Below are 12,797 nucleotides of genomic sequence, written 5' to 3'. Positions count from 1 at the left end.
TCTGTAAACACTGACCTAACTCTCCTGCCCAAGATGAAATGCTTGACATACCTTGGAGACCACCCACCCAATTTTAGCAGCCAAGCAGCACCTTGGGGGGTTTTCTGACACTGTCATAGAAAGCATCAGTCTCTGAGTTTAATTTTTAATCTGAGATTTTGACCAAAAGAAAATGATCTTTCCCTCCAATTCCTAAATGTTTTGGAGCCTTTCATGTATGTATGCTTAAGTTAGCCTACTTTTATCACCTTTAATCCTCATTATCAGTACTATGGGGAGGCATTAGCAGTGCTCACTTTAAGGCTTGTTGAGTACCAGACAGCACAGATATAACACTCCTCATCTGAGACACAGAAAGCTCATCTCTTGACTCTGAGCATATTATACCTGCTGTGTCTCACCACCACCTCTTTGGAAGCTGTACTTTTGAAACTTGCACCTGTGAGTGCCTTGCATAATGTTATAGAGAAGTGTTTTATTATTAAATGTTGTGTTTTTATTTAAATCCTCAGAGTAACTGTGGGGAGAAGATCCGAATTCGTCGTGTGCTGATGAACTCCCCCCAGATCATCACCATTGGCTTGGTCTGGGACTCGGATCACTCTGACCTGGCTGAGGATGTGATTCACAGTCTGGGCACTTGCCTTAAGCTGGGAGATGTGAGTTTTTTGTCATTTGACACTCCACCTACACAGTCTTTATCACATTTGTCTGTAGTAGTGGATTGAGGAAAATAAGTCACCACCTTTACCTTTTTGGTGTCCATAAATAGAGGGCAGGTCCAAGGGTCTGACCTGTTTCTGAATGCTTCACATGGCTCATGAAGGTACTAGTTTAATTGCATATCCTCAAATTTCTGAAATGACTGAAAAACAAAGTTTGTGTGAATCAAATTATTTTCAAGATTTGTCTTGTTTCTGTTAAAATGTGTATGTACTCTTTTCATTCTGAAGAACAGAGGTTTATTTCTGTTTCTTTTGAAGACAAGATGTGGTTATGGGTTGTTTGGGGATCCTCTTTAAACCCTCTCGTAATTGAAGTGTGTGGTCAGAACACTTAAGAGTTGTTTATCACTGAACAGTCTCTGGTGGTGCCTGGGTTGATGTATTACATTAAAATAAATATATGGAAAAACACACATGAAAAAAATGAATTGGGCAGTGCATAGTGTACCAAAATTAGTGTGAGGTAATGGAGATGTGGTTATGAAACAGTCTGGTTCTGGCATCATAAAGCAGTAATGCACTGAGAAGAGTCCTGTGCATTTTTAAATAAAACATGGTCAATTAAATAATCAGAAAGCAATTTTTTATCCTGTGTGTGGCATTCTTTTGACCTGCAAACATCTTCAGTTCATCTTTTATGTGGTGAAGTCATATATTTTTGTTGCTTAAGTCAGAACAAGAGCCAGCTGCAGACTGTCAGAACCACTTTGTTTCTACAAAGCAAAGAGAAATGAACGTTTTAAACAACGTTTGATATCATCAGCAAGCATGACACAGAATACAAATGTTCAGAATAGAACCACACTTCAAATTCAGAAAAGGTGCTAGACCATTGTTGAAAATATCTTCCTTGAAGTGCAGCCTCCTGACTGACTTAATTCTTACTTAAAACTTAAATCAAGACTCACTTAATTCCTGAGCACCTGGTGAGTTGATAGGAGTCTGTTCCTGGTCTGTGTCACTGTTTGCTCAAACATGGGTTAATTAACTTAGTATTTATTGCTTTGTTTTCTCTGCTTTGTGAAGTAAAGCCCTGACACCTCTCCACACTACTTTGAAGCCTTCAAACATCAAGCAGTATGTAAAATTCTGGGCATTTCATTGATTTCTCCTTTCATTTTTCGTTCCTCCCTTCCTGCAGCTCTTCTTCAGAGTGACTGATGACAGAGCAAAGCACTCAGAGCTGTATTTGGTGGGAATGATCTGTTACTATGGCAAACACTACTCCACCTTCTTTTTCCAAACCAAAATCCGCAAGTGGATGTACTTTGATGATGCTCATGTCAAAGAGGTGAGAAAATAATGTTTATAAAAACAATCTGCTAGAAATGTGTGTGTAGATCCGTGGTGTGTTTTTTGAGAGGTTTTGGCTGAATCTTTTCTCAGGATCCAGAACTATTGCTCCTTTTTGAGCCAAGTAAAGCATTCTCACAGAACCACACCAGAATCCCTGTTTCTAGGTCTGCTCTGCTGGTTGCCAATCTTTGTTTTTATGCTATTCTTTAAAAACCTACAGTTTGCTGGTGCACACAGCTAACATACCTGTCTTCTCCTTGCAGACAAGTGGTATAGCTACTTGCTGCCTGCTTTTTGAGTTCTTTGTTGGAGTATCTAGATGCCAGTCTTCCCTCCCTAGTGAGTGCTGCCAGCAACAGATTTTCCACTTCTTTTAGGGTTTTTTAAATTTTTTTTTTCTCCAAGCATGAAGTCCTTGACATTAAAGATACCAGTGCTGGGATCTTGGCACACTGTTACCACACATCCCATTAGTTTGCCTGGCATTATTTCACACCACTCTCCTTTTATTCCTTCCAGTCGTGGAAGCACAAAGATGAGAGAGGAAAATTTTCTCCTGTAGTCATGCCAAGCACAGTCTCAAAGGGAAAAAAAGTCTAATCCTTGCATTTGTTCACAGTCACATTTCTCTGCAGCAAGGTTTTGTCAAGGATAGGTACTGCTGGGCTTGAGTAGAATAACTGTGTATGGAGCAAATTTGTTGGTATGGATGGTGATTGCATTAGTGAAACCTCTATTAATACCTAGGGAAGATTTTTGAGATGAATTTAAGTATATGAATTAACAAGTGGCCTATCAAAATGCTTGCAGAGGGTCTGTAACAGCAGAAATATTTACCCACCAGAGCAGTTTGCATTGAATTTGCTGCCCTGCTGTTGGTGCCTTTTATTGTTCACTTTGTTTATGCTGATGGATGGATGATGGAATTTTGGTAATTTTTTTTTTCTTTTGGACTGCTGCAAAGTTAGAGCATTTCAGAGGATGAAAAGCTGCTTATGGGAAAAATCTGAAAGAAAGGGATTATTTTTGTACTCCATATTTAGTTTGGTTTTTTCAGGAATTGTCATTTGTTTATCCATATGATGGTGAATACCTGGACTTTAGCTGGCTTTGTTCCAGAGCTTTATTTAAGTCCACTGCAATGTTCGATACAGAAGCAGTTAAAGAGTGTCAGTGGCAAGTCAGACTCTAAAAGAAGTCTGAGGAGGGGAAAAAAAAAAGGGGGGAGCTTATTATAGAAAATAATGGCAGAAACCCTTTCTTGTGCATTTTTCTAATCATCATTGTTGTTTCAGATTGGTCCAAAATGGAAAGATGTTGTGACCAAGTGCATTAAGGGTCACTATCAGCCTTTGCTGCTGCTCTATGCAGATCCAAGAGGAACTCCAGTGTCAACACAGGACTTGCCCCCTCAGGTGGATTTACAGCAATACAGCAGGACTTGCTATGACAGTGAGGACTCTGGTAAGCAGTCTGGCTGAGAGGCCTGACACCTTTACACTGTCATGATGAATATAAAAGGGTTTTTTTCTGTTTTGAGTGTGGTTTTCTTAGCAGGGAACCCTGCTGCTTCTCAGAGCTGATGTGGAGTTCTGAAGCCGGTGTTTAGCCTTTAAACTTCTCTCTCAATCCAAGGCTCTGTTGATTGTTTGGCCTTGTAATTGTTTCCAAAAAAAGTTGGAGAAAAAAACTGGGAGGGGGAAAAAAAAAATCCTAATGACTTCTGTGGCTGAGTTCATAAATCCACCACAAGCTTGGACAGGAAGGGAATGAGAGTAGAGATGCAGGAACACATCAAATTAACGGAAGCTGCAGAATTAAACTCAGGGGGGAAGAGAAATATTAAGGAAATGTTGTATGAGTCCTTTGCTGGGATGGTGAAGGGATAGAGGGGCAAGAAGAAGTAGTACCATTTAATTAAAACTAAAAAAGAGGCAGTCAGTGGAGCTTACCTTCAGCTTTGTCTTGTCTCTTGCCTGGATAAAACAGCACAAGATACACAGACTGATTCGTGGGGAATTGAAGGGGAAGGGCTTGCCAAAGGGTTATGCCCATGGGTCATGTTTACTTCTGCATTTTTCATGCTTTATTTTGTGTCAGAAAAGATCTACAGCTCTAGATGTGTAGAATTTAACATCTTGGAGGCCCTTCAACACATTCCTGCTACCTGATTTTTTGTATTAATGGTTGTCCTTTGAATTGGAAAGGTGTTTTTTTTATTCAAAAAGGAATAGATAAATTCTGAGAACCAAAATTGCAGTCCAGATAGGGTGAAAATAAAAATTGGGTTTAAGTTTATATCATAATGGCTTTGCAAAAGAAGATTGTTTCTATTTTTGGATATTTGCAGAGAATATCCTGAGTCAGAGATAGGTTTATAGGCTGCCAAGAACAGCAAGGCGAGACTGAAACTGGAAATGCACCCTCCCTTCCAGGATTTTAGCCTATGTATATGACTGTAATTCCAAGAATATTTGGTTTTCCTGGCCAATAGCTAACTTTATGCTTCCTGGTCAATGAATCTGAAGGCAGCAGACATCTGCTGTCTCCTTATTTATGTGTTGACAGTCCACCACTTCCTGACTTCAGAAGTTATCAGGGGTTGTTACACAGAGGATCAGCCACAGGACTTGCTTTACCAAAGCTATGAAATGCCATCAGGCTGAATATTTGCTATTAAACATAAAGAACTTTCTTTAATTGTTTTTTTTCATTTATTTTTTTCTTCTTTAATTTCTCCACTGGGAAATGAGTATGAATTAATATCCTTTATACTGAGGAGTGTATCAGGTATGTAAAATGGCCAGCAGTCTTCAAGCTGTTCAGATTTCTAGTTGGACATACTGGAGTTGGGTGAGGAGCTTGTCTTTTTTATTTTCAGGAGTTGAGGAATTACTAAACTGAACTGCAGTCATGGTGCATCACCTTTTCCAGTGTCCTACTTGAGTAGGGGAATCAGTGGGATCGTTCTTGAGAAGGAGCAGGTTGCTTTGCTTTAGATAAGAAAGCTTCAGTATAAGGTTTTTACTAGATGAATAATAGATGAAATGTGTTAATTTTTATAAGTTGTGATGTCCTTGTAACCCTTATTAATGTTTTATACTTGACTAATTTTTAAACTTTGACTTCCCCTGAAGCTGTGCATCTCATATTTTAATTACAGTTGACAGCATCAAAAATGAATGAAAAATAATTTGTAGGTTATTAAGGTGTACTTTCAGTCTAGTGGATGTAGTTTAATTTTCTTTAGAAGGATTTGTTGAAAAAGGATTTGGTAAATTTGGAGTTATCAAAGAGAAATAAATAAATGTTTACAAAGGGAATGACACTCTTCCACCCTTCCAAAGGAGAGGACCTTCCCCATAAGCTCTGGCTTCCTCGAATCCAGCTTTGTATGTTTGGGACTCTTTTTTTTCTGTTAACTTCTGTGTTGTTTCCTCTGTCTTTTTTATTTTTTATTTTTTTTAGCCTCTCCTGACTTTTCTAATAGCCCAAAGGGATTGTAATGTGACATTGCTTCCTTCCCTAGGGAGAGAACCCTCCATCTCCAGTGATACCAGGACAGACTCCTCCACAGACAGCTACCCTTACAAACAGGCACACCACGAGTCTGTGGTCAGTCACTTCTCCTCTGACTCCCAGGGCACAGTCATCTACAATGTGGAGAATGATGCAGCTTCACAAAGCAGCAGGGACACAGGTAGCAGATGCCATTATATCTGTGTTTATTGTCATTAAATGTCACTGCAGTGGATTCCAGTGAAAAAACTGTGTGTATATACATACAGACAACCTCTAACAGAATAGTGGACAGCATTTAGTATCCTAAATGGTTTTGGGTTTGTAATGAGCCGTTGGCATTCACCAAAAATAAACCTTTTAAATGTCTTGTTGGCTTCTGTAGGCTTCTATCTAGCCAGACAAACATTTACAAAATGTTTTCTGTTATCTACAATCCTATGTGCTCTCTTTGTTATTTAATTCTGTAAGCTGGAGTCTGTACAGTGCCTTTGCATGGTTTGGTAAGTGTTGTGTGTGCTGCTTACTCATCCCTGGGCAGTTACTTCACTTCAGGAGTTGAAGCTGTCTGAGAAAGCCACTTTCATCACCAGAATCTCTCATAATTGGGCACTAAGGACTTTCTGTGTAGGTGGGTGGTGGTAATATTTACTGTACCAAGGAGGGGCATAAGATTATTTCTTCCCTGTGCCGTGGAAGCAAGTTAAGTGAGAATCTCTGCAACAAGAAGACAACCTGTATATATGTTCCTTTGGGCAGCTGAGCAGTCTGCCTGAGCACTCTTCAGTAGAAAAGAGGTTTACTAGAAGTCTTAAGGACTTTGGTCTCCTCTTATTAGTCATGCCCAGTGACCCTCCTGAGCCTGTTTCTGCATACAGTAACTTCTGACATCACTTGAGGAAAAGTAATGCATGATTTAAGGTCAGACTTCTCATGCATCTGATGTATGATCTGCTAGGGCTGTCTGAAAAGTTACTTGATTGCGTCTTAAGGAGGCTTTCTAAGGAGACATAGGACTTGAATCAGCATCTGTTTGTTGTGCCAGTGCTGACAGCTGTCATACCACTGTGTCCTTTGAGTTGCACAATAGTGGCTCTGGTGTTGTGTTGATACATGTGTATTTGGTTCATTTGAAGCAATCTCAGGTACAAATATTTTTCACATAAAAATCTGGGAAAAATAATTTCAAGTTGCTTTTCTTTACTATTCTGATTCCTGATCTGAGGTCCAAGTAACTAATACCTGGGTTTAGATAACCCAACACTACTTTTAATGTTTTAGCAAATGCTTAACTCTCTAGGTTCCAGTCCTAGTGTGAGAAAGAAGGGAAGGCTGGAGCAGAATTCTTTGAGGCAACAAAATTGATGTTGATCTTCAGAGTACAAAGAAGACAAAGTTGAAAATGCTTGTGGAACACTTTTTATGTAATCTGCAAAAGTGGCACAGGGTTTCTTGGGTCAGGTTCCTCCCTGCAAGACTTCTGTTACACAGAAGTCAGCAGAGAAGGGAGGGCAGGGGGATGGTTGCAAACATGTAAGCATGAAGCTCAGCATGTAACCTTTTGTTCTGTCATTTTCAGTGACTTTGTCCTTTTCTTTTTCTTTCTTCTCCTGCTGATTCTATCCTATGTTATTCCCTTCAGCTTAGCTTGTCTCACCACCTTAATTCAGTTGCCCTCCTCTTCCCTGATTCAGCCTTAGCTATAGTCAGTCTGTTCCCTGAGCCACCTGTCTGGGCATCTCCCCTTTTTTTTTACCTACCCAAATTTTTCCCCCAAAAAAAACCCCATCAGTCTGCCAACTCATAGAACTGCTTGGTCATCACATGCTGATCCGTGGGGCTATAAGGAGCCATCCACATTGAGCTGCCAACTGAACCCTTCTGGGCAAGAGCAGGATTCTTCATTTAATGACCATTTACCCACTACTCCAGCCCAGAAAATTCTGGACCCTATCCCACCTCGTCCTCCGGGGAAGGACCATCATTGGGTTGTCTGGCCTCAGGCACCTTCAGAAAGGGGCTTCATGAGGAGTGGCTGCAGAAGCCCTCTCAGGCTCCTGCCAAGCTGTGCTGCTGAGACAAAATGTGCGTATTGCTGCTGCCCTGTTCATGCAACCCAGAGTCCAGTGGGGAGGGAGCAGGGGGTGTTCTGTCTTAACCTCTTTGATTTCATTCTCCAAGGTATTCTTAGACACCCACACAACCCCTACAAAAACCAACCCTGTTTGCTTCTGAAGCCATCCCACCTCTGGAGGGTGAGGGATTTAAGTTTGTCAAGGGACACTTTTAAGCCTATGGTTGGCCCTTCAGACAGAAGTCCTGTCTTGTTATTTTAGTGAGCTAAAAAAAAATAATCTGTATAAAGTGTAAGCTAATATTCTTGAGATTGTGTTTCCTGTATTTCTGCTTTGTGTTAGATTTAGTCTTGGTTTCTGAGGTTCTGAGTAAAGACAACAAAGCCTGTCTCCTTACCAGCTTGAAAGAACTCTGGGGAGAAAAAAATGTTTAACTAGAGAAGTTGGACACTGAAGTGACTCTTAAGCCTCTTGCACCTTGCAGTGCCTCCCTTCAGGACAGATGATGCTGTTCTTTCAGTCCCTAAAGATGTGTGACAGCCCATGCAGTGAAGGAAAATAAAATTCTCCCATAGCACTGACTCATGCTCATGCTCCTAAAAGCTGAACATCATCTATCTTAACTGCCAACATTTCTCTTTTACTGCTTTAATTTCTTTTATATAATCTGCTTGCATCTAAAGAATTTGGCTAAAAAAACCCAAAATCTCTCTCCATTTTGTGAGGAATGTGAGCCTTGTGTGGCTTCCTTTCTGCTATTTGGATTCCTTCCCACTCACTCATTGTAGTATCTTTGTTACAATTGTAGTTGAAGTTAATTACTTTTTCAGCTGTGGAAGGTACAGTTCTATGTGTCAAATCTGCTTTAAACGATGTGGATTTTTATGTTAATTTCCAGAGAAGGGGAAAGGCTGTGTAGTCTGGTGGCTGTTACTCCACTGCTGGGTAGTAGGGATTTTTCCTTTCCTATTGTCCTGTGCAAGGTGAAAGTTCATGATAAGAAGGCTAGAGAAAAGTCTTTTTATTTATTGTATTTACAAATTCCCTTCTTATCCTGCATCTCTCTTTGGGACTACTCATGTGAGTAAAGCCACCCCTGTGCTTAATGCCTGCAGGCTGGCAATGTTTGAGACCCATAAAATAAAGCAAAGGCAACACAGACAACTGGTGATGTCAGATGCTCTGAATTGACATTTTATGTGAGGAAATGGGGAACAAATTGTGTACAAAAGACAACGTGAGCTGTCAGACTGTCAGTGAGTCTGTAGTAAGGGGATGCCCTGTGTCAGGTGATGGGTGCTGCTGGTTTGTGTGTGTGCTCCTAGCTCCAGGTGTGAATTAGCTGGCTCAGCCTTGGAGAGCCCACTCAGGCTTCCTCACTGCAGACTCAGCTAGCTCAGGTTATTTAGGGTTTGCTCCAGGCAAGGAGGGGGCAGCTGGATAGTTAGTGCTGTAATTTGTGGTTGCATGGTAACTCCTCTGTGTGCTGGGAGTCCTGATTCAACAGAGTGGTGTCGAGGGAGCTGTCCTTGGGAGTTCTGAGATCAGGGCTGTTAAAGCTCAAGGTGTTCAGACAGCAAGAAAGCTGTGTCCTTTGGACTGTTAGCAGACAAGGCAGAGTCAACTTTGGATGAGCTCTCATGAACCAAAGTCCTTGGAGGGGCTGTGGTGGCCTTAAAAATAGAACACCCCCCGCTCCCTGATACAGACCCAAAAACTTCTGCGTACAGAACCTTACCCAAACCTGCCAGTGAGCAGCTCCTAAGGAGCAGGAGAACCCCACTGCTCTTGGTGCACAGAAAGCTCCCTCCAGAGGCTCTTGTCATCTCTGCTGTGTTCTTCTGTCCTTCCAGGGCACCTGACTGACAGTGAGTGCAATCAGAAGCACCTTTCCAAGAAGGGCTCCCTGGCAGAGCGCAAGAGGAGCTCCAGCCGCTCTCGGAGAAAAGGAGAGGAGGCTCAGTCATCAGGGTACCACAGTGAAGGCAAGAGATGCTGCTTTATTCCAAATATCTGTATCTCTGTCTGCATGTTTTTAAGATCCTCGGTGTGTACGTGTATTTCTCTCCTTGTTTCTCACACCTTTGTATGCATTACGTTCCACCTGCTGGTTTTTTTCTGTGGTTTGGGGGGTGTTGGTTGGGGCTTTTGTTATTTTGTTGGGTTGTTGGGTTTTAGATTTGTTGTTTACTTTTCAAAGTCTGCCTGAAGAAGCTGCAAATAGGGCTGCTGGTTAATCTGAAGTTATTATTAATCTCCCTCTCTGAACTGCAGGAGAAACCTTGAAGGAGAAACAAGCCCCCAGAACTGCCCCCAAACCATCCAGCAGCACCAGCAGACTGAGGGAATTTAAAGAGACAGTGAGCAACATGATCCACAGCAGACCACAGCAGATTTCTCAAACCATCCAGACCTCCCCTCGTGGAGGGAGCAGCGTGGATCAGGCAGAAACACGACCCTCAAAAAGTCTGCCTGCACACTCTAGAGACTGGGAGGTGGAGAGTACCAGCAGTGAGTCCAAATCCAGCTCATCCAGCAGGTACCGACCCACCTGGAGACCCAAAAGAGAGTCTCTGAATATAGACAGCATCTTCAGTAAAGACAAGAGGAAACATTATGGCTACACTCAGCTTAGCCCTTTCTCTGAAGAAGCAGGTAGGTGTTGGGGAGGAAAGATTGATTTCAGAATATGTGGGATTCATAATACTGCCCTGTCCAGTTTTGTTGAAGTGAAGTTGGAAAGGGAAATTGGGGAATTTTGAACCTGGCACTGAGATCAGTGGTGAGCTGTAGCCTTGAAGGCTGATTTCTGCATGGATATTCATGTTGCATGTGTGATACTTGCCTTGGTGTGCTAATTTTTGCATGTAAGGAAATAGTAAGGGAAACATGACCATCTGTGGTGCTTAAATAGACACAGGGCTAGACTGCTCAGCATCTGAAAGGTCATCCCTTGGGATGGTCTTTTGTATTAGTCTGTTTTTAGGTTGTTTTTTTTTTTCTCTGGCTCATTGTGGTATTTTTGCATGAGTGGCTCGGGCTGTGGTGCAATGAGTGCCTGATATCAGTGCTGAGTTCTTCTCAGGATAAGAGCCTGGCAGGCAGCAATGATTTATCTGGGACTGTTTTACTCCATGGCAACTCTGCAACTTTATATAGAGACAGTGTCCTCAGCTCTATTAGTTTTAAAGCAGTAAAATCTGTTCTGAAACAACTTTGGGTATTTTTTTTGTAGCCCCAGCCCCTTTCTCCCTTTCCTTAGTCTGCAAATGACTGTAGCAGAAATAATACAGAAATGAAATGTGCAGTAGGTATGACAGAGTACAGTATCAAATGTAAGCTGGAAATAGAGTTGGGTATAATAATGTCAGATGATCTTTTAACTTGTGGGGAGGAAGGAATTTTCTTTCCAGACTTGATGGTTACCTGGAGAGGAATGTGGTAAGTTATATCAAAGGGAAGAGAGTCAAAAACAAAGGTGCTGAATAGATTACTGCTTATTATCACTAGGAATGCTTTAAAAGTATTGTGAGGTTTTGTTTCCCTGCCTAATATTGCTGGTTTTACACTAAATTAAAAGCAGTGCTTCGTGTTAAACGTGGCTGAGAAGCTAACACATGAATAGATGATTTGCTGGTGTTGAAGCTTGGATCTTCTACCAAGTTATGTTCTTTTGTCTTGACAGGCAAAGAGCTGATTGAGAATGAGGGGAAGGAACATGGTGTTCAGGAACCAAGATCAAGCCAGTCAAATGTCAGGTCCAAACGTGGTGTGCTAGGCCGGGGCAGCCAGGCTCCCGTGGTGGATCAGCACCCTCACCTCATCCAGAGGATGGAGTCTGGCTATGAGAGCAGTGAACGAAACAGCAACAGCCCTGTTAGCTTGGACATGCCCTTGTCTGAAAGCTCAAGCACCCACAGGTAGGTTTCTACAAACATCATGTCTGGAGTGATCAAAGTCTCCTTTGTTGGTGGTGTGTTGGCAGCTGGCTGCCAGTGAGAAGGGAAAGAGAATGGAGTTCAGCAGAGGGAGAAATGTTGGCTGAAGGGGTGCACTGGAAATAGCTGTGCCCTTGGTCTAGGATTTAAAAACTCACCTAAAATATCAAACTTCATGCTTGTCCTTCAAACAGCTTGTAGACATTTCTGTTCCAGTCAAACTGCTGCTTGACAAAAGCCTTCTACAAGATGAGAAGTTAATAGTCATGAATGGAAATCTGTAACATTTACAGTTTGAAAGGTTCATCAAAGGCTTGCAAGACACTTGAAGTATTCGTATGCAAGAATAAAGAGGCAGCACAATGTGTTTCTCTCCTTGGCTTCATAAGCTTCAGGCAATCACAAACTGAGACCATTTGTGGCCAGAATAATAGATTTTCAGCTGCAAGAATCTGCTGAGAACAGCCATTTGAAAATGGTTTTAATAGAGTTGTATTCTCCAAGGGAGGAGAATAGAATTCTTATCCTCCTCCTTGTTAAATTTGCCTGTTTCTCCCAAGATTTTGTGGATTTCTTTTTAAAATCCAAGAAAATATTTGTGATGATTAAAAAAAAAAATAGATTTCATTTATGTCAGAGTGATCAGTAAAATGGTAAACTCTGATTACTGTCTTCTTGAAGGGATGCTCATATGAAACGAGGAGGTGGATTGGTTCCTGCCTGGAGGAACATTCCAAAGTCTCACAGTAGCAGCATCTTGGAGGTGGAGTCTTCATCACTTGGGAGCTGGGCCACCAGCCCCCACACCATTGGAAATGGTAAGGGACACTTCCCTGGTAGCTGTGCCTTCAGAAGGTAAATTTTATTGAAGTTCAGTCTATTCACAGTGAGTTTATGAGGAAAGGGAAAAGAATCATTGAGGAAGGTAACACAGTGTTAGAAGATACACCTTAAAAATGGGGTTGCAAACAACTTCTTTGGATTATTCTTTTGGTCATGTTGCTCTGGCATCTTTTTTGAGTATTCACTGAACTGATAAAGTCCACTCTTTCCCATAACTCAGTATTCTACCACCAGTGGAAAATACTTTCCCAAGCATAATTTATAACAACTTAGTAGGATTTACAAGTTGTGAAAAGGAGTTCACAATGCTATACAAAACTCAGAACTGCCAGAAATGAGAATGGATGTTTACAGGGTGCCTGGGCTCAGGGTGATCTTTTCTGCAGATAGGAATTCCCATC

The 12,797-nt window shown here is 41.6% G+C and overlaps 1 protein-coding gene across 7 annotated transcripts in view; it reads left to right on the top strand.

Moving 5' to 3' along the window:
* The window catches only part of USP54 (ubiquitin specific peptidase 54), an 87,022-nt gene that overhangs the window by 58,682 nt on the left and 15,543 nt on the right, over window positions 1-12,797 (top strand). For all 7 annotated transcript variants that reach the window (XM_030453137.1, XM_030453133.1, XM_030453131.1 and 4 more), the window contains 8 exons: window positions 513-659; window positions 1,867-2,016; window positions 3,317-3,485; window positions 5,551-5,721; window positions 9,469-9,600; window positions 9,890-10,270; window positions 11,301-11,535; window positions 12,235-12,371. In XM_030453137.1, the coding sequence (XP_030308997.1) occupies window positions 513-659; window positions 1,867-2,016; window positions 3,317-3,485; window positions 5,551-5,721; window positions 9,469-9,600; window positions 9,890-10,270; window positions 11,301-11,535; window positions 12,235-12,371 (1,522 nt within the window). The remainder of the gene's footprint in view (window positions 1-512; window positions 660-1,866; window positions 2,017-3,316; window positions 3,486-5,550; window positions 5,722-9,468; window positions 9,601-9,889; window positions 10,271-11,300; window positions 11,536-12,234; window positions 12,372-12,797) is intronic.

The sequence above is a fragment of the Calypte anna genome, chromosome 6 (genome assembly GCF_003957555.1).
Source record: "Calypte anna isolate BGI_N300 chromosome 6, bCalAnn1_v1.p, whole genome shotgun sequence".
Taxonomy (NCBI): Eukaryota; Metazoa; Chordata; class Aves; order Apodiformes; family Trochilidae; genus Calypte; species Calypte anna.
Note: the sequence above shows the minus strand (reverse complement) of the source record. Positions and strands in the feature narration are given on the sequence as shown.